A 23,223-nucleotide genomic window follows, 5' to 3' on the forward strand; every position below is an offset into this window, starting at 1 on the left:
ATTCAGTCTAGTGTTCACTTAAGTAAAGAAGTTTTTACTGTTTTTCTTTGCATCCTTTGCCAAAGATTTCTCAAAATCTGCCTTCCCTTGCCTAACCTCTTTTGTGACTTGATTACAGACTATTTTATGTCTACCACAGACTTCTGTGTTGCCTGATAATTTATATGCATCTCATGCATTTTTCTTCACTGCCACAAGTCTCATTACTTTATCTGATATCCATTTAATCCTAAACCTTCAGCAATATTTCTTAATAGTATGAAAAATCTAGTACTTTCTATGACTAATTTCTAGAATACTTGCTATTTGGAATTTGCATATAGTAACATCATTAGTTGGTCCCACTGTGTAGAATTTAAAATGTCTGAGACCACTCTAGCCATCACCTTTACGAAAGCAAAACCTGTTTCTTTTACTCTTGATAGTAGTAACATCTTTAAGTAAATCTCACATCAACGCGCTGTGATCACGTTCACTTATTGGTTCTTTTATCTGCAGATTATTAATCCATGAATAATCACTGCTGATAATCAGATCAAGAGTATTACTCTGTCTTATTGCCTCTCTAACACCTTGCTGTAGCATACAGACCTCCCATAAATGTACAAAAGTCTTGGAAGTGTGTGAGTGACCAAACCACAAGTTCCAGTCAATATCCGAAAAGTTAAAATCCCCCATTCTTAGTCATTTTGATTTACTCACCACTCTATTTCTTTGTATAGTTGTTCAACACACTCATCAGAGTCATCAGGCCTATAACACACTCCTACTGTCATTTTTGCTTACCCAGTGCTAACGTTTCAACCTGACTCAACATTGCACTGGCCATCCATGTCAATTAAATGCACTACCCTAGAATTTGTGCTGCTTAACTAACCTCCCTCCCATCCTGTCTGTCCTTAATGTACACCCTATATTCAAATTCTGCACCCCTTATATCTCAATGACACCATGTCTCTGATATCCCAACAATGTCCAGATTTGATGTCTAGACCAGCACTTCAAATTCAAGAAATTTATTTGCTATGCTCCTGGCACTGGTGTATATGCAAGCATACATGTATCTGTTCTTAGTCGTAATTACCAACAGTTCTTGAAATCCCTGTCACCTTGCTTCCAGACTGCTGCTCGTTCCAATAGAAGAAGTGTAAGAATCACTTTCACCTCTGCCTGCAACTTTTATTAATCTATTATTCTGTCTATACCCCCAAGCTAGCAGTTTTCTGACCCACCTAACACTTCTTTGATAGTATCAGCAAATATTCCTGCACCCTTTCTATTTAAGGGTATTCCATCTCTGGAAAACCAGTCTCTCCTGTTACAAGCACACACCACGCTGAGAAAAATTCTACTCTGTGAGAATTGCACAATCTCTCCAGAGACGAATTTTATTGACAAGGCTCTCATCATATACTTCCTCCTATTTTGTTTGGCCAGAATTGCAGACACTTTCAAATTTAAGCACATCTGGCAACATTTTTAATATTGTCCTGTACTTGTTAAGTACAGATAAGTTAAGTCAGCTCTACAATGTGAACATTTGGCCCCGGCAGACATAATTAACATTAGCATTAGTAGAGGCATATGATGCAAGAAAGCAAGCATATGCAGCATCAAATAAAAAAAAAACCTCCCATTTCACCCCTCCATTCATTCTGAATGCCTGTCCAGCTCAGCCTTAAATTTATTTTGCCTATCAACTTCCACAACAAAATATGGAAGTCTGTTCCACAAATCAACTACCCGCTGGCTAAAGGCAAATTTCCACACATCTATTCTACAACTCTTTCCTCAATTTGAATCTATATCCCTTCAGTTTCTTAATCTGAGCAACAGGAACAATCCCATCAGCATGATGGGATTGTTCCTGTTGGAACAACAGGAACAATCCCATTCAGCTTGCTCAACCCATTCAAGGCCTTATACACCTCAATCAGATCATCTCGCAGGTTCCTACTCTCCAGACACTGCAACTTGCACAACTTAAGCCTTTCTTGGTAAGAGTACCCCTTCGTTCCCCTCACCAATCTTATTGCCCTTCTTTGTACTCATTCTAGCTACTCTACATCCTTCCTAAAATGAGGCCTCCAGATCTGTACACAGTACTCTAGGTGTGGCCTGACCATTGCCTTGTATAACAGGATAATCACCTTCCTGTCCCTGCTAGAAAAATTCCTATATATCTTTGACAAGACTACATGAACTGCCCTGGCAACCCATCTGCACTACCCAATGAACATCATATCTGACTGCACAAAGGCCCTTTTCAATTTCCACTTCCCTGAGTGTAGTACCACACAGCTGGTATGTTTCTCTTGGATTATTGCTACCCATATACAGTACTTTGCATTTGTCAATGTTCAACTTCAGTTGCCACTTCTCAGCCCATTTGCCCAACTTAATTAGATCCAGTTGGAATAGCGTACTGTTTTTACTACCGTTAACAACCCTGCCAACATTTGTATCATCTGCAAACTTGGACATTAAACCTGATATACCTTTATTAATATCGTTGATAAATATACAAAATAACAATGGGCCCAACACCATACCCTGGGGAACTCCACTAATAACATTTCTCCATGAAGAGCAGTGTCCATTGATTACCACACTCTGTCATCTCCCACTGAACCATCCCTTTATCCATTGTAGCAACATACCCTTAATGCTGTACCTCTCCAATTTGTACAGCAGTTTTTCATGTACAACAGCACCAAAAGCTTACCTAAAATTTAAGTATATGATATCAAAATTATTTTTGGCATTCAGTTCCTTTGTAATCATGTCATAGTATCCAATCAAATAGGTCAGACAAGACCTCCCTTTAACAAACTCCTCAGTGACTCCATTATTTTCCCCTAGAACGCAAGTTAAACTAACAGGTTTATAGTTACTTGTGTCACCTTCTGAACCCCTTTTGTGAATTGGTGATACGTTTGCACACCTCCAGTCCACGGGGACCTCCTCTGAGTCCAAGGAAGCTCTCATAATTATGGCTAAGGGTTTGCTTACTTCCTTTGCTGCCTCCTTTAATACAACTGGATAGATCCTTTCCACCCCAGGTGCCTTCCTTATGTTTAACTTCAACAATTTCTCTTCCACTTTGCTCTCTGTTATTACAAAATCACTTAGCTCCCTGTTAGAGTTTGATAAACTTCTGGCATTCCGCTCATTGAATAACTCCTCCTGTGTGAATGTAGATGCAAAATACTCATTCAGTTTATCAGCTACCTCGGCATGATCATCAATAGTCAATCCATCTATGTTAAGTGGTGCAATCTAATTCATCCCTTTCCTACTAGAGTTTACATAAGTAAAGAACTCTTCGCTGTTTTTCTTTGCATCCTTTGCCAAATATTTCTTGTAACCTGCCTTTGCCTGCCTAACCTCCTTTGTGAGTTGATTAGAGACTTAGCTTATATCTGCAATGGAACAAATACCAAACCCTAGTGTCTGGCCAGAATTGCAGACACTAAATTTTAAGCACAACTGGCAACATTTTTTTCAATATTGCCCTGACCTGGCAGGGCAATATTGAAAAAAATGTTGTCAGTTGTGTCAGTTGTCAAATGTTAAGTAAGTCTGCAGATTTCCTACTTTTTATGTCATTATTGTGAACAGGCACAACAATATGCCATTTTATGCCTGATGATATCAGCTCTACAATGTGAACATCTGTCCCCGGCAGACATAATTAACATTAGCTGATACTTTATATGCATCCCATACATTTTTCTTCCATGGCACGAGCCTCATTAATTCATCTGACATCCATTTAAGCCTATTTACAGTATTACTGTTAAATACCTTTAAGAGTATTTCTTAGTTGGAATGAAAAGCCTAGTAGTCTCCAAATTAAATCTCTAAATCCCTTTCCCATTTAGAATTTAACATTGGCAACATCATCAGTTTATCCCACTGTACAGAATTTAAAAACTGTCTGAGACCCTTGTAGTCACCTTTACGAAAGTGAAAGCCCTTCCCTTCAGCCTTGATGGCAGATACATCTTTAAGTAATTCCCACATCAGTATGTTGTGATCACTGTCACCCAGTGGTTCCTTTATCTGCAAATTCTTAATGTATGAATAATCACTGCTGATAATCAGATCAAGAGTATTTCTCTGGCTACCTCTCGAACATGTTGCTGTAGAAAACAGTAATCCAATAAATCCACAAAAGTCTTGCTAGTGTGCGTGTGACCAACCCACAAGTTCCAGTCAATATCTGGGAAATGAAAATCCCTCATTACAAGACGTTCTGATATTCTGGCCCACTCTATTTCTCTGCACAATTGCTCATTATACTTTTCAGATTCATTAGGCCTATAACACACAGCTATTCTCATTTTTCCTTTCCCAGTGCTTATGACACACCAAACAGACTCAACATTGCATTGTTCCCCACCAACATCAATTGGATGCACTTCCTTAGATTTTATGTGTTTCTTAACTAACAGCATAACCCATCTTCCCTTCCTGTCCTGTCTGTCCTTTCTGTACACATTGTACTCCCAAAATTCCTATTCTGCACTGCTTAAGTCTGTGTGACACGACATCTTTGATATCCTAACAATATGTGCCATTCATGTCTTGACTAGCACTTCAAGCTCATCAATTTTATTAACTATACTCCTATAATTGGTGTATGTGAAAGTATACATGCACCTGTTTCTACTCTTAGTTACCCTAACTCAGCCCATGTATTTACTTGTTCTACTATGACTCCCAACATCATCATCATCATCATATTATACTAATTTGTTTCACGAGCAAACGCTCATCAACAAAAGTAACTAAATTTAAAAACAACCACTTGTCATAAGAAAAACTAAAATCGACCACTTAGCCTGCTCCCACCAGCTAAAAAATTTAGCTATTGTGGGAACAGTTACCGCCCCTACCGCGGGGAGGTGGGTCGTCTACTATCAAATGTATATACGCCCATAAACTCCAGAATAAAATCTCTCATAAAAACATCAAACTTCTGCACCATTAAACATTTCTCTAAAAATCTAATTTCTTTATAACATTATACATCATCCATCATGTTGTACATTTCTAATTTTAAACAATTCATTGACAAAATCTAAAAATTCTCTGTAAATTGCTAGGTTCCTAAGGAGTCCGCACGGCTCCAATATCCCTCCACCAACTTTTTTGTCTTAATCGTTCCCTATGTTGCTCATAGAGAGGGCATCTCAATAACATATGCTCACTAGACTCTGGCTGTCCACAACCACAGCTATCGCTCTCCCTCAGTCCCAACTTATGCAACTTAACCCCGAGTCCATGCCCAGTTATCTACATAGCCGGAAACAATCCTAACATAGGCCACTTCTCTTTATTCACCAATGTCAAGGCATCAGGAAGAAACTGGTAAGTATCCCTACCGGCATTAGACTGTGCCCACCGGCTCCGCCATACATCTTCTATTTCTCTCTGGAATCGCCTGCGTTCCAGTTTCAAATCCTGCAATCCATACGTTTTTCCCTCATCAGGACAAGCCCTAATACTGCATAACTCTGCAGGAGAATTCTTCTTTGTATGGTATATCAAAAACCGCTTTGCAATCACCAGATCAACTGGCATTTTTCCTGTAATAACCTGCAAAGCCTCAGTGGACACAGTTCTGCATGCCCGAGAAACTGCTAACAATGCCAGTCTTTGTGAGGCGCTCAGATGTCTTCTAACAAATACATGAGCAATAGCCGTTCCCCACGCTCCGCACGTGACAATTGGTAAATATATACATTGATATAGCAACTTTATAGCCTTCCCTCGTAAACCCCACTCTACTCGTACAATTCTTTTGACTCTTCCATATACTTGTTTCACCTTCTCACGCAAGTACTTCGCATGGGGAACAAAACTAAGTCGCTCATCCAACATTATCCCCAAATACTTGGTTTGAGTACAATATTTAAGGGACCGTGGGATTTCTATTACAACTCAATCTGCCCCTAAGTAACATACAAACTGTCTTCTCTTTTGATATAGTTACCTTATTTAAGAGAGCCCAGTCATCCAACTTTTCCAAAGCTATCTGTGCCTTTGTTTCCAGACTAAGCCTGGAATCACCTTGAACCATGATTAATACATCATCTGCGTAAGCCACTATCTCCTCCTCACCCCAATCCTCATTCAAAATTTCATCAAGCACGAGATTTCAAACCACAGGCCCAAATATCGAGCCCTGTGGTGCACCTCGCTCTATGACTTTATTTACCACTCTAAATTTATTCCGCACCTCCACTATTCTGTTGGAGAAGTAGCTACGCATCAGCCTATATAAGTTTCCTGGGCATCTCATTTGCCTAAGTCTTGCCAATATACTCTCCCAAAAAGAGATCAAAGGCGCCCCTAAAGTCAACAAATATTCCCAATATATATCGACTCTCACTATTTTTAATGACTCTGAGCACCTCCGACAAGGCATCCTCGGTCGACCTGCCAGCCTTAAATCCATACTGTTTTTGAGAATTCAGCCCTGCTTCCCAATATCTTTTATTAATTCTGCCTATCATCAATCTCTCCAGCGTCTTTCCTAACACCGACAACAAGGCTATGGGCCTATATGACCCGGGGTTAGCCACATCTTTATCCCTATTTTTTAATAGCAACTTCAAGGTTGCTTTTTTTCAGCATTCGGGATATATCCCTTCTCTTAAACAAAAATTAAATACTGAGAGCAATAGCCAGGACCAATTTTTTGCCATTTCCTATAAGACCTCCATAAAGATTTCATCACCGCCTGGAGCCTTTCCTTTCTTAGCCGACATCAAGGCGTTACTAAGCTCATCCAGTGTGAAATCGCCCTCCTCTTCATTAGCAACATAATCCAAATTTGCCTGCCTAGTACATGCCTGGCCTGGTGAGTCGTCTTGAGCATTATCTCCTGGAAATAAGACATTCAAGATTTTAGTCATAGAATCCTCCCAGTTCATTGTCTCGGATCCTTCTAATTGAAAAGAATATGCTATTTGCTCAACATGTACCTTTTCCATCATAATCTTGTAGGGGAGACCCCAAGGATCTCTATTCCCTTCTACCTGAACAAAATCTTGCCAAGTCTGAGACTTTGCCCTCCGAATCTCCCCCACATATCTATTTTTCCTATCCTGATATTGTTGCTTGTATACCATCATATCCTCATATCCCAAGCGTCTTGCACGCTGATACTTGTGTCTTAACCTAATCACCTCTCTCCTAGATGCCTCAAGACTCCCACTCCACCAAGGCACAGACCTTAACTTTTTCTTTTGTTTTATCATGGAGCCGTACGAGGCTCCCCTCAGAACCTTTGTTAAAATTTCCGCTCTCTCATTAACTGAGCCGCCGGACTACACACAATCCCTCACTCGCAATCTACTCTGGATACCGCTAACCAGCCTTTGACAGTCCAGGGACTTCCAAACCAATCTGCTGGATCTACTATCCACATCACTCCGCACTGTGTCCACCAATTCAAATACTATAGCCCTATGGTCGCTTGTTGTCCATCCCTCTCGCAGTTCCCAACCCTGAGTTTTATCTAACATATTTTCCGAACATACTGTCACATCAATGTTCGACTCACCATTTACTGTTGAGAACGTACTTAAGTTCATCGGACAATTCACGACCCAGAGCCTATTTGCAGTTAAGCACTCTTCCATCATTACTCCCCTTGGATCAGTCTCATTGGCATGCCACAGCACAGAGCTAGCATTGGAGTCAATGCCAAACACTATTCGCTTACCTTGGAGCTCAGAACAAATTCTATCAATGTACCCCAAGTACACTCCTAGGTCATCCCTGAACTGACAATACAGACTTACCAGATAAACACTATCAAAAGAACCTATGACCTCCACTCACACACCATGCGTGAAGGTCAATCCTTGGATCTGTGTTACCATGAGGTCAGGGTTGCACACGATCACAGCAGCCTGACAACCATGCCCGTGCTGTGCCACCCTGTAATCCAGTGGATACCCTCGCACCACTTCGTTTACCCTGTACGGCTCTTGTACAAGGATCAGGTCACAACCCTCTTTTTTTGTCCTAACAGCCAGCTGCAACGCAACCTGATAAGAGCGCTGACCATTAATTTGCACCAATTTCAACTTTTGATATTTATTATAATCAAAACTTTTATCCATTTCCTAGTTTATTTTTAACTTGTTCTTTATATCTCAAATATTCAGGGCACTCTTTGCTCCCAACAGAATGGTCAGCGCTCCCACCTTTCCTCTTACAGTTTACACACGTTGGTACATCTCGCTTCTTAGGACAGTCATTAAAAAGATGGCCCTCTCCCGCGCAATCTCTCTCACTTTATAAGAACACCAGGTAATATATACTCGTCCCCTCTCCACCAAGAATTTCGTAAGTCTCTCTGGAACCTCCAATATCCAATTCTTAGTTTCTTTGTCTAAAACTCTAGCCACAGACCTCACTGTGATTTCCTTTAAGAACCGCTCCTTGTCCATTCCTGTTTCATATCCATTTTTGGAGTATAATTGCTCAAGAAATTGCTCCTTTTCTATATCAGCTTCAACATCGTAAATAATAATTCGACTACCTGCTTTCTTTGGAATTTCCACCTTCATTCCTTGATCTTTTACTTTCTGACAATTAATCAGACACTGCATATCGTGATGGGAGTCGAACTCCATCACCACTCCCTTATCTCGAATTGTCCGAAAGTTCCTCACTTTTATGTCCTGCAATTCCGGACGTATTGTCTTCAAAATCTCAGTCTTTACTTCGTCACTTGTCTTGAATTTTTCTGAATCAGCCTTAATAAACAACACATGTTTTTCCTTTTCCACTCTTTCTGGCAATTTGCCTACCACTTTTAATGCTTCAGCAAATGTCTTTTTTACTTGCACTGTAGAATCATTCTCTTTCAATCTTGCCTTGAGAACCTGATTCTCCACATATAGTCCAATAGCTTTTGACTCCAACACGTCCCAAAATTCCAGAATAGCATTCATTGCTGCTCTATTCACTTTATGACTGTCATTAAACATATACTCATGAAGCTCCTTCCGAACAACCTTAATCTCCTTGAACACTTGAACTTCTCCTACCTCATCCTCAATATCACTTTCGACACGAATTCGCTTGGTTCCAGAACGCTGTATACTTTCTGTAACGTCCATTTCACCCTCAATGGATGAGCTTGCTCCATCTCTCTGAGACTGGGCAGGAACAGGTTCCATTCCAGGTGGAGGGGAATCAATAATTAACACTTCCGGTTCAGACATGCTCACAGGCCGCTAACCCAATGGCAGCACAGCCACGGGCACAGCAAAAATAAAACAACAATAAACAATATAATACAGACAATATGATAACAACCTGTGCTATTAAGTTACTCGCTTGACTCGCAAGCAAGAAAGTGTCAGCACCCCGTGAAGACACGGATAATGCACTAGTCCACCTCGATAAACACCAAAAAATGCAAAATAGCACTACACAAATTGTAACAGAAATTAAACCTAACCTCAATATATTTGTAGGCCAAGACACACTCCACAATATTCACAAGATAAACACACGCACTCCGCGAAAACACTGACTGCTCTAGTTCACTTGTTAAAAACACAGAAACCCTAGACCTTTTCTACCTCAGTTCGGCCGTACTTGACGGCTCCGGTTTCTCTTCGCCGGCCAGGAAAATCCTGGCCGCCCACCCCGCACAACGTGGATGTGGAAACCTCCTAGATCACAAGCACTGACAAAGTTAGTACAAAAGTTAATAGTATTGTTCTATCACTTTATTAAATCACTCACTAACAGACGCTGTGCACCCGTGCCATTCTTCTTGGAAATCTCCATTATCTTGCTTTCCAGGCTGCTGCTCATTCTAATAGAAGCAGTGCAAGAATCATTTTTGCCTCTGCCTGCAGCCATTGGTAACCTTTTAGTCTGTGTATATCCCCCCCCCGAATCTAGTTTTCTGTCCCATCTACCACTGCCTTAAATAGAAAGGGTGCAAATATTCTTGCACCCTTTCTATTTATGTGTGCCCCATTTCTGTAGAAGCAGTCTTTCCTGTCAAAAAGCACAGACCACGCTGAAAAAAATTCTACCCCTTGAGCCTTGAACAATTTCTCTAGGGCCAAATTGTTCGACAAGGTGCTCATCATATACTCCCTCCTATCTTGTCTGGGGAATTGCAAACACTTTCACATTCAATGCCAACATTGACCTGTACTTGTTGAGTAAATCTGTAGATCTCTTACTTATTAGCATTAGTAGAGGCATATGATGCAAGAAAGCAAGCTTATGCAGCATCAGCCAAAAAAAAATGTCATTACTATTAATGTCATTAGTTCCAACATATACAACGACATCACCTTTTTTTCCCTTAAAAGATAATATCTGTTCTACAACGTCGTCAACTTTTGCCCCTGGCAGACATATCTTGGTTCTGTTCCACCTAGCCTTCTTGCATAGTATATTTCCCATCTCCCTGACAATAATCACCAACAATAACTAGTTCCTGGTCTTACAATCCTGGTCCTATTCCACCTATCCTTTTTGTACAATATATTTCTCACTTTCCTGACAATAACTAGCTCCTGTGGGACCAGCACATTCTGCCTTTGGTGTTGCTGCTGTTGTGTGATGCTCAGATGCAAACTTTGGTGTTGGGGTGGGCGGCTTAGTGTTTTATGGGCCCCCTATTTAAATCCTTTGAGAGGCATCTACCTTGTTCTTAAAGCTCTCACAAATGCCCATAACAATGCTGAGTTTGTGCCTATTATCCTTATACTCTTTACATTGAATATACAAAAAAGACACAATATTATCAATATGACCATATGAAAATTGATTACTTGCATAGAAGAGATCTTATGCTCTATGATATAATCTTTAAAACTAATGTCATCACTACAAACAAGGTGCATCCCTTAATATCCCCTAATTATAAAACAAGGAAAGGTATGCCTTACAAGATCATTAAGGTCTGTTTAGGGAAGGGTTGTTTATAGTGTGAGGTGGAAAATTGAGCAAACTGTAAAAATTCAACTGAAAGTTTAACTGTCACTGCGTCTATGAGAGCAATGGCTTGAAAGAGCTGTTTAACCACAATGATAGTAGTAATTATGGTTAAATGGTATATGCATGGAAGTCTTTCACTTATTTTTAGGCATGTCTCTTGAAAGGAAATGTAACTTGTTCTAGCTTTTGTATGAGGCCTTGATGTTACTGATATTTTACCAGAATCCATGACAATTCCAATATTAGAATTTAACCATCATTTGGGTTTAGTAGAAAGGCCATTCGACTTGAGAAAGATTGAGAACTCTGTTTTCTCAGTCAAGGATTTGTCCTCTTTGGAAACAAAGACCTGTGTCCATATGTCTTCTACCATGAAGAAAAAATGAGTGAAAACCCTAGTCATAAGGCATCTCCTAAACTTTGGCATACATTTTTTCTTGTATTTATAGTGACCCTACGTTTTTTAATACTTTATTTTGGTAGTGGTGATATAGGAGTAGTAATGCTGCATTTTGTTAGGCCAGTTTTTCAGAGCTCAATAAATAGAGTACAACAGGAGTGAATGATTATCTTGGTAGAACTGTCTTTTCAGTTTGCATCAAAGGAACTCTTTCCTGGAATGTATCTATTTACTGACTTGACTGCTTTCCTTTCATCCTGATAAAGATATACCCAACACTACCTAAAGTCTGTTTTTCTTCCTTTCATTGATGGTGTGTTAATGATGACACAAGTGTTCTACTTGGCAATTGATACATACAGGTTTTGTAGTCAAATATCTCACACTGTGGTGCTCTGAACCACATCAAGCACACATATAAGTAGCACAATGATCTGAGGTTTCTTGTAGGTCTAAATTCCCATCCTCATGCGCAAATGTTTGTCAAACCATTTTCACTCCTTGTCAGAAAAGATTTCTTCTTCAAATACTTCTAATAAAACGATTGTAAAAAGATCACATCACAAGAAGAATTTAATCTTATTATGGGACTAGAATAATAGAATTTCTTCCCTCCACCCATTAGTAGTAGCTCGAAGGAACTATTACTAACTGAATTCTTATAATCTTTTTGTTCTTATTTAAGATTTCACCCAACAGAGATGTTTTTCTGATTTAGGGGAGCTTGCCAACCCCTCCAAAATTCTTCTGGATAAAGAAGAGTGACATTTTCTTCATAGGCTTTTCATTAATGGAATGGATTTTGAGGAAGTACAGTGTAGGTCCTTATATTTCTTCCATTCATGGCCTCTTTGATGTGGTGGTGGTATCAGTCGAAGTCATTATTTTCTGATAGGGACCGTGTTGGGATCTCAAGAGAAGGATTCCCGAGAGTGTTTTCTTGATTTAGTACCCAGGCTCCCCACTTATCATGGAGATCATAAAGATACCCACTACCCAGCAAGTAATAAATATGCTTAAGAATGGAATACCATGGTTACCCAAGCAACATACTGACACCTCTTCAAGCCTGAAGAGGCCTGAATCCTGTCCCTTGAACCATGAGAGCTGGGTTCCAGCATGATCGACCTTCAAAAGTGAACCTACTAGACCAGTGCTAGTCAACATTTTCATGGAATCAGGCATCTTTTTTTTTTTTTTTTTAAAGAACTGAGAATATTTGTTTACCTCTGAAAAGTACTTATAAACTATTGATATATTTCTGACTTCATGCATTTATAATATCAAATTGTGTAGCCAAGGCAAATGAATTAGAAAAATTAACTAGTGGGGATTTTTTTTTCTTTACTTTTCAGTTTGGTTTTCATTAAAAAAATTAATTACATTAAATTAAATTTAAAAAATTAAAACAAAAAGATGAACAAACATTGTGTGTTCTTAAAACAAATAACTCTTGTTATGTTAAAACTGCAAAATATTTAAAAAATAAGATTGATATATTATGGAAAATATAAATGTACAGCAATAACAATGGGCAACAAACAGTAACAAGTAAAAGTATTCTAATCTTACAATCAATCTCTTTAACTGATCTTCTGCATCAGACCCACTCTCAGAAAGATGATCAAATTTATCACCAATATGTTGCAACCTGTCTTGAAGCCTATTCAAACTTTCCTGGAAATCCTTAACAGTGCCACTTGCTGCATCTAAACTTTGTTCCCTGTCAGAAAGTCTTTTAACAAGATCATCCCAATGAAGTTTAATTATATCTATCTGTTCTTTAACTTTTTTGGCACCAGAAGTATTTGCATCTAAATGATCCATAATGGCATACCCTAAATGATTTAGCTTATTCAACTGGGGCTGCTGACAAGTAAACTCATCCCTTAATACCTAAAAGACAGAGGAAAATGACAGAAATGGGAAATGTTTTCTCAAAGCAAACCAGCTCAAAATATATATAAAATAATATATGAATTTTAAGCACAAATATATCTATTTTAGTTAAATTTGCAATAATTTTCTTTTTTGTTGTAACAGTTAAATGTAGAAAAAAAAATATATATACTGATGGCTTTCCAAATAACAGAAGCAGATAATGCAGTAGCAAAAAGTGTCTTTTTTTTACTGAATTCAATTAAAATGATGTGAGAGTAAATCTCAATATTTTGGAGTTCGTTGTCTCACGGTTAATTTCGTGAGCAAATAAATGGTAGTATGTATGATTGAAAAATGCTTTAGGATGTGTACTTGCATTTTGTTTTTAGCAGAGGTCTAACCTGTCTGATATTTTTGACTGGAATTTCTCTAAAGGTTTAGGAGTGGCAGATCTACTACTGATCACTGTTGTATTTTTCTCTGGATATACGGCTTTCCATTTTTAGCTTCAGCATGAAGAGAAAAGTATGGCACTAAGAGGGCTGGAATAAATATAGCAGTATATTGCTAGCAGAGATTAGTGTATTGAAAGCAAATAGTAATACACTGCAAACAGTCATGAATACACTGCTATATAAAAAAATATATATCTGGTCACTTTTGTTTGGCACTTTCGTCCATCCCAGATGGGAAAGTGCTAAGAATACAAGAAAAATCTTGATGTGGAATGAGAGGTGGCTAAATGATATGAGATATGGGTTTGTTATTAATGGATGCTATTTAGACACAGGGTAATAAATTCAGTCTTACAGAGTTCAATGCTGGGGTACCTTGTGTCTGATTTTCATGAACGATATCAATAATGGAATGAAACATATTATGCAAAAACTGGCTAATTACTTCACGGTCTCAATATCATGTCAATAATATCAAATCAGGAGTTTGGTTTATTAAACAAGACAGAGAGCTTTGTCAGAATGATTCTATAGGATTTTTGGGTGGTTGGAGAAACAGAAGGTACATTTGGATGCAGCTAAATCTTGAGGTTCTCAAAAGGAGATCCTGGCATTTGGTTGCCAATCATCTTAAAATAACATAAAACAATAAGTAGGGTAAAGCTAAGGATGTAAATGTAAAAAAAAAAAAAAAAAAAAAAGATACAGACTTGGACGTTATTACACAATTACACCTGAAACTAAATGTATATTGAAAGTAGGCGATCAAGAATGCATACATTCTTTTATAAATGATATTTATTATTATCTTTGCATCCATCTAGAAAGGGTTGGGTTTTTTTTTTTTTTTTTTTTATGAAAGCCCCAAATATAAAAGATATTAGAACCTATAGTACTTAATACCATGTATAGGTATTGACAATTGTGTAAATTAGCTAGGGTTTTTAGTACTGTTAGTTTCTCATTAAATTGCTTAGCAATTGCATATTGTCACAGTACTCACTTCAAAATCTGTAATTAAAAATTTGAATTCACAGAAGGCGAAAAGTAAAAAGAATTAAGATTTAAAATAACTATTTAAAAACATGCCCTAAAGAGAAAGTAATGTACAACTTTTTCCCAGGTTGTTGTCTACAAACTATCAGCAAACCTTTCTATGAAAGCCCCAAATATAAAAGATATTAGAACCTATAGTACTTAATACCATGTATAGGTATTGACAATTGTGTAAATTAGCTAGGGTTTTTAGTACTGTTAGTTTCTCATTAAATTGCTTAGCAATGGCATATTGTCACAGTACTCACTTCAAAATCTGTAATTAAAAATTTGAATTCATAGAAGGCGAAAAGTAAAAAGAATTAAGATTAAACTATTTAAAAACATGCCCTAAGGAGAAAGTAATGTACAACTTTTTCCCAGGTTGTTATCTACAAAAGAAGAATTCAGAATTGTGTATTAAAAACCGTTATAATATTATCGTAATTTTATTATCATAAAAATATTTACAATCAAACCACTCCATAACTGAACTTAGCCAGAATACACAATCTTTCAATAACACCCCATTAATAGATTCAGCAATAACCCTAATCAGATTAAACTCTAATTACACATTATTTCAATATGAAGCTTTAGCCGTAGAATGGTTTTGACCGACACACTGCATGAAGTTTTAAACTATCAGCAAACCTTTTGCCAATATGGCACTTAACAGGAGTTAACTTCTTCACACGTGATACGATAGTGCATCCTGAGAGTTAAAAAATCACTATAAAGTCAACTATATTCTTCTATTATCATGATAACCAAATGATGATGATGATAATAAGGTTGAAAGTCTTACGTTGGGAATCTTGGTTTTTTAATACACAATTCCGAATTCTTTTATAGACGACAACCTGGGAAAAGTTGTGCACTTCTTTCTCCTTAGGGCATGTTTTTAAAATAGCTTAATCTTAATTCTTTTTATTTTTCACCTTCTATGAATTAAAATTTTTAATTCGAGATTGTTCGGTGAGTGCTGCGGCAATAAGTCATTGCTAAGCAATTTAATAATAGCATATATAGGTTGTGGTTTGAGAAATAGAACATATTTGTTGATATTAGAGTTTCTAGAGACTATGAAAAACATATAAAGGAAGTTTTTTCCAGAAAGTAGAAGCAGAAGTTAATAAATGAGGAAGAGAAAAAGTTGGTTCTGTAAGTTTGGAGTCGGACAGTGAATGATTGCTAACCATTGCAGGACATGATCAGAATTCTCTGGAAGATAGTGCAAGAATTACAGATGCCAATTTAGAATGGTACACATGGATGTACCTACAGAAAAAAACAGAGCAGAAACTGAATGTCTATGAGACAGAGACTTTGTAAGAAATAAGTAATGATTAAACTGTTCTCTTTTGGGGACAATACTTTACACAGTAGGGTGAATTTGAGATTTGTGTGGAGTGGGCAGTTGTTTAGAAGAAAAGTAAAGAGCAAAAAGAAAAACAGTTTTCTTCATGCAGAGGAAGCAATATTTGTAATGTGTTTATGCTAAGAGCAATTAGATGTCAGGTTAATCAGTGAGAGAGAGAGTGAGAGAGAGAGAGAAAACAGTAGAAGCTTCTGTGCAAGAAATAAATTACCAGAAGATCAGTATTTAAGGAACTGGTGATGGATGTAGGACCACTACAAGTGCACAGGCGAAGTAACATCACTCGTCCCTTATGGGCTGCAGTTCAGGAGGGTGGCAAACATTTTTGACATATAAAAGTCAGACCTCTGTTTAATGAACTTCTTTATAGAGAAATTTTATATTTAGCGATTTTTTTTAAAAAATTTCCCTTGGTAATCACATTTAAAATAGTTTCCGTAGAACGAAGAAAATTTCCATATAATGAACGTATTAGCATTAGCATTAGCATTAGTAGAGGCATATGATGCAAGAAAGCAAGCTTATTCAGCATCAGCCAACAAAAAAAAAAAAAAAAAAAACACACACCACTCCCATTTCACCCCTCCGTTCGTTCGAAATACCTATCCAGTTGAGCTTTAAATTTGTTTAGGCTATCAACTTCAACAACAAGTGATGGAAGTCGGTTCCACCAACCAACCACCCGCTGGCCAAAGGTAAATTTCCGCACATCTATCCGACATCCGTCCTTCCTCAATTTGAATTTATGCCCTCTGAGGTGATTATTCTGAGCAAGATGAAGAATCCCGTTGGCATTGAGCACGTTCAAACCATTCAAAGCCTTATACACCTCTATCAGATCACCTCGCCGGTGCCTAGTCTCCAGACTCTGTAATTTGCAAAACTTAAGCCTTTCTTCGTAAGAGCAACCCTTTGTTCCATTCACTAATCTTGTTGCCCTTCTCTGTACCCGTTCCAGCAGCTCTACATCCTTCTTGAAATGAGGCCTCCAGACCTGTATACAGTACTCAAGATGTGGCCTAACCATTGCCTTATACAAGGGAATAATCACCTCCTTATCCCTGCTAGAAAAATTCCTGTATATCATTGACAAGACACCATGAGCTACTCTTGCAGCTCGTCTGCACTGCTCAGAGAACTTCATATCTGCCTGCACAATTACCCCCAGGTCCTTTTCATTCTCCACCACTGTCAGTGTAGTACCGCAGAGTTGATACGTTGCTCTGGGGTTACTGTTTCCCATATGTAGTACTTTACATTTGTCAATGTTAAACTTCATTTGCCACCTCTCAGCCCATCTGTTCAACCTTTCCAGATCCTGTTGCAGCAGCATAGCGTCAGTAGTGTCCTTAACAACCCTGCCAACCTTTGTATCATCTGCAAACTTGGACATTAAACTTGATATCCCATCATCAATATCATTCATAAACACCGAAAACAACAACGGACCCAACACTGAACCCTGAGGAACTCCACTAATAACATTAGTCCACGTTGAGCAGTGTCCATTTATTACCACTCTCTGTCTTCTGCCACTCAACCATCCCCTTATCCATAGCAGCAATTTGCCTCCAATGCCACATTGCTCCAATTTGTGTAGCAGTCTTCCATTTGCAACAGTATCAAAAGCCTTTCTAAGATCCAAATATATAATATCAAAGTTATTCCCTGCATCCAGTTCTTTTGTGACTACATCATAGTATCCAATCAAATTGGTCAGGCAAGACCTGCCCTTAACAAAACCATGCTGCGTCTGAGCTATAACTGAATTCTTGTCTAGATGATCCTGCAGTGCTTCTTTAACCAGTGCCTCCATTAATTTACCTGGAACAGAAGTTAAACTAACAGGTCTATAATTACTTGTGTCAGCCTTTGATCCTCCTTTGTGAATTGGGGTTACATTTGCACATCTCCAGTCTATGGGTACCTCCCCTGAGTCCAAAGAAGCTCTCATAATTATGGCTAGGGGTTTGCTTACTTCCTTTGCTGCCTCCTTTAATATAACTGGATAGATCCCATCCACCCCAGGTGCCTTTTTCATGTTTATCCTCAACAATCTCTCCTCCACTTTCTTCTCAGTTATTACAAAATCATCCAGCTCACTGCCAATGTTTACTTTACCTACATCATTCTCCTTCCTGAATAACAAGTGTTACAAGTGACTTTACTGGGAATGCATTGTTCACAACTCTAGCCTTCAGCCAATTGAGCCAATTAGTGCAGCTGCTAGCAAGAATTAAGAGCCTAAGGGATTACCATTCTGCAGCTCCTAAAACCTATTCACCGCCTGTCCGACATACCCAGAAGTTGCGCTGGTCTTTGATTGGTTTTAACCAATCAGATGATCAGCACGATCATCAATATCTAGTCATCTGCAACTCTTATTGTCTTTATCTTCTCCTTTCTTACTTTTACACTCTTCTGCTTTTCTGTTCTTCTTTGATCACTTTCATCAATGCTTCTGCATATGAATTAAATAGTACAGCAGACATGGAACATCCTTGCCTTGCACCCCTACCAATGGGAAATCATGGAATATTTTAAAGAAAATAGAACAGAGGAAGCATTCCAAAAAAATTCTTGATTTGGCTAATAATATGGCTACTATCATTGGCATTGATGCTTCATTTTTCTGAAGTAAGCACTGTAAGGAAAAGATTGAAAAGATGTCATTTCAATTATGAAAGTAGCGAGGAAGGTATTCAGGATCCGCAACAAAATTTCAAAATTAATTTTCTTCTTTCAAATTATGGCACAACAATTTTCTCGTTAACTAAAAGGTTTACAAATATGAAAAAACATGTAGAAATATTTTAAATATTTTATAATATTTCTGGATTAAAAAAATGGTCTCTGACGATTTATTAAATCATTGCAAAGTTTCTGCTTTTCTTATCTGGTTGGATATTCTGTCACACTCACACATTGCTATGAGGAACTGTTAAAATAACAGGTATGACTTGGAATAAGCTGTTATACATCCAGTTTACTTAAAAATTGCCTTGCTGTCTAGATAGCAGGGCAGTCTACCAAACAAGGACCACCGAAGATCACTTCTTCCTTCTGTCACAATAACTTCAGATTAGTTCTCATAATGAAATTATGAACTGATTCTGCAAAATACTAATGGTTCATCTATTTATTTATCTCCAAAGATACCAAGAAGTAATGGAAAGTTGTCAGACTAAAAATTATAAATCTGAAAACATCATCATCAGCCATTTTCAATCCACTGCAGGATGAAGGCCTCTCCAGCAACTTTCCAGTTCCTTCTGTTTTGAGCACTGGCCATCCGTTTATTACCCAAAAACTCATGAATTTCATCTATCCATCTCCGCCTTTGTCTTCCAGGTTTTCTTCTAGCTCCACTTGGGTACCATTCTGTTATTTTCTTAGTCCATCTGTCATCATGTCTTCGAGCTATCTTTCTCCTGCCCAAGACCATTTTAGTTCTTTAGTTTTGATAAGAATGTCCTTTACTTGAGTTTGCTGCCTAATCCATGTGTTTCTCTTCTTATCTAACAGTCTGATTCCCAGTATAAGTCGTTCCATTCTTCGCTGTCTAGTTCTCAGCTTCTCTTCCATTCTTTTGGTGAGTTCCCAAGTTTCACTTCCATAAGTCATGGTGGGGAGTATACATTGATTCATTACTTTACGTTTCAGACAAACTGGGATATTGCTCTTCAGTATGTGACTATATTTCCTGAATAATATCCATCCAAAATTTATTCTTCTCTTGACTTCCAGCCATTTATCATTATTACAGCTAATAACTTGTCACAGATAAGTATATGACTCCACCTTTTCAATTACTGCTCCTTCAATCATTATTTCCCTTTCCGTGGCATACTTTTTCATCATTACTTTTGTTTTAGCCATATTCATCTTTAGTCCAAAATCCTTACTAACTGTGCATAACTGATTAAGATTTTCCTCTAATTCTTTGGGATCGTGGCTTATGACCACAATGCCATCTGCAAATCGTAAATGGTTTAGGTACTCTCCGTTCATATTGACTCCTTTCTGCGACCAGTCTAATCTTCTGAAAGCTTCCTCAAGGGCAGCAGTAAACAGCTTCGGAGATATTGCGTCTCCTTGTAAAACTCCTTTCTTGATTTTAAATTTCCTACTGTCTTTGTCTAGTCTAATAAAGGAGGTAGCATTCTCATATATTTTCTTCAAACTCATAATATGTGGGATATCTATGCCTTGTCTTTCTAGTGTCCGAAACATTGCCTTATGCTGTATGGAGTCAAATGCCTTTTCATAATCCACAAATGCCAGGCATAATGGTGTTTTATATTAATTTGCTTTCTCAATTAGCTGTGATATTACGCGAAGGTGATCCATAGTTGAGAATCCTGTCCTAAAGCCAGCTTGCTCTTTTGGTTGATTCTCATCAAGTATTCTTTCTAATCTGTTAGTAATGATCCTTGTGAACAACTTGTAGATGTGGGATAACAAGCTAATTGGTCTATAAGTTCCAATTTCTGATTTATCTCCTTTCTTATGCAGGAAAACTATGATTGCATTATTCCACTGCTTAGGCGTCACACCTTTTCGAATGCACTTTGTGAAGAGCCTTGCCAGTTTTTGTGTTATGCCTCTTCCTCCCAATTTTAACAACTCTACAGTAACTTCATCTTCCCCCGGAGCTTTCCGATTCTTCATTTTCTTCAATGCATATTCTACCTCATCAGGAAGAATATTGGGTATGTCGTATGTGTAGCTACTTTGCAATCCATCTTCCCCACTGCTGGTATCATTCCCTCGCTCCTTGTATAATTCTCTATAGTAGTCTTCTGCTATTTGAATTATGCCTTCTCTGCTGTTTATAAGTACACCATCGCTATTCTTCAGTTTCAGTATCATTTGTCTTTCTGTATTACTGCTCATGGCTGCTAATTTTAATCCTTTGTTTTCCCTTAATGCTTGTTCTACTTTTCTTGTGTTAAATCTTCTTATGTCCTCTCCGAGTCTCTTTCTAATGGCTCTGCATAACTCAGTATACTCAATTTTCTCCCTGTCAGTGTTTTTTTTGCTCTTCATTTGTCGTCTTCGGTTCATCATGACAAGTGTTTCTTGACTAATTTTTTCTTCCTTGGACTTTTTCCCTATAGGTTTCTTGGGCTTTATCACTTTCAGAAAGTTTTAATATTCCTCGTCGATATCTTGGTCCTGAGCAGTCTGCAGAAGCTCAAACTTATTCTTAAGTTCTAGTACATACTGCTTTTTCTCCTCCTCTGTTATCTCAAAGACCTTTGGATTATTTGCTCGAGTCAGTTTTTTCCTTTCCTTTCCTTTCCTACATCTATATCAAGTGTACATCTTACCATTCTGTGATCACTTCCAACATTTACCTTATTCAGGACGGTAACATCATTCACAATATATCTTCTGTTAGTGAGGATGAAGTCGATTTCATTAGTTGTTAATCAATTTGGACTCTTCCATGTCCACTTTCTGTTCACCCTTTTCTTGAAAAAAGTGTTCATTACTGACAGGCCTTGAGATTCTGCAAATTCCACAAGTCTTTCACCTCTTTTATTTCTTTCACCAATTCCAAAATTTCCTATAGTTCCTCTTTCTGCGCTGTTTTGCCTTTTTCCAACCTTAGCATTGAAGTCCCCCATAATAATAGTGTAGTGGGTTTTCTGCTCATCTAGAAGACTCAATTTCGGTGTACATTTCTTCAACCTCTTCATCATCATGGCTTGATGTTGGTGCATAAATCATTATAATCTTTAGCTTGTACCTCTTAGAAATCTTGAGTATTAGTCCTGACACCCTTGGTGATGTACTTTTGAATTCCAAAATGTTGTTTTTAAAATCTTTATGGACCAGAAACCCAACTCCACCTTCACTCCTTTCACTGTTTCCATTGGTTTACAGCAGATTTCCACTTGATAAACTTATAAGTGATTCATTTCTTCTTCTTGTTTCAGCCAAACCGATGATATTCCAATTCACATTTTATAATTCCTTTTCCAGCTCTAATATCCTGAAAACAATGCCCTTCTAACTAAAGACATTTATGCTATTTAAACATTTATAAGACAAGCATTTTTCAATGGAAACTTTCCATTGAAAAATACTGCATTGCAGCACATAATCACGTGCAGCATTGAAGCTGTTGTCGTGTTTGTAGGCTTTACGGTGCAAGGGCAGCAAAGGCCATAATATGCCTAACCATGGTGATGTTAAATACATAGTTATATCTGCATAGATGTAACTGAAATTTATATTGCATTGTACAGTTTTATCTGTTTGAGTACACCAAACATTTCGGTTACATGTGGCATGTCCGCTAGGAGGTCAGAAATGCTGAAAGAGGCGTTTGTTGTGGAAAATGAGGTAAACATAGCTTGTCGATCAGTATTGTATTTGGGGCAATCAATAAGTATATGCTGGACAGTGAGCTGAGTGTTGCACCCTGTGCACCGTGGTGGATCAGTGCCTGCAAGAAGATAGAGACGTGTCAGGTGCATATGGCCTATTCGTAGTATAGCTAATACTACTTCTTCATGTCTGTTCTCATGTGTACTTGACTTCCAAGGCTTGAGATCTTTATTTATACAGAGCAGTTTGTTACCAACTTGATTCTGCCAGATATGTTGCCATTGCTCAAGACTTTTCTTCTTTATAATTAACTTGAAATCAGAGAGTGGTATACTAAAGGGTTGATCTACAGGATCTGTAGCAGTTTTGGCAGCTAGGTCAGCACGTTCATTTACAGCAATTCCAACGTGACCAGGGATCAAACAAAAGAGAATTTGTTGTTTGTTCTTATTTAATTTGGTCATGGTGTTCCAAATATGTATGGGTAAGGAGTTATGATGATTTTTATTCTGCTGTACAGCTTGGATAGCACTAATTGACTCTGTGTAGATAGCACTGTGCAAAATATTTGTTGAGAAGGTGAAATTTAATGCTACGTAGATAGCATAGAGTTCTGCAGTGTAGTTACTGCGGAACTCTATGCTATCTACAGTTAAGGTTGGGAAATACTGCTGCTGCACCAACATGGGTGTCAGTTTTAGATCCGTCTGTGTAGATTGGTGTGTACTCTGCATGCT

At 38.0% G+C, this 23,223-nt stretch overlaps 1 protein-coding gene across 1 annotated transcript in view; it reads right to left on the minus strand.

The window, feature by feature from the left end:
- shot (dystonin-like protein short stop) overlaps positions 1-23,223 on the minus strand; it is a 1,739,701-nt gene that overhangs the window by 853,575 nt on the left and 862,903 nt on the right. The window contains exon 41 of the mRNA XM_090380932.1: positions 12,968-13,291. Coding sequence (XP_090237058.1) covers positions 12,968-13,291 — 324 coding nt within the window. The remainder of the gene's footprint in view (positions 1-12,967; positions 13,292-23,223) is intronic.

The sequence above is a fragment of the Mastigoproctus giganteus genome, chromosome 9 (assembly GCF_048544385.1).
Source record: "Mastigoproctus giganteus isolate SK-2022 chromosome 9, ASM4854438v1, whole genome shotgun sequence".
Lineage (NCBI taxonomy): Eukaryota > Metazoa > Arthropoda > Arachnida > Uropygi > Thelyphonidae > Mastigoproctus > Mastigoproctus giganteus.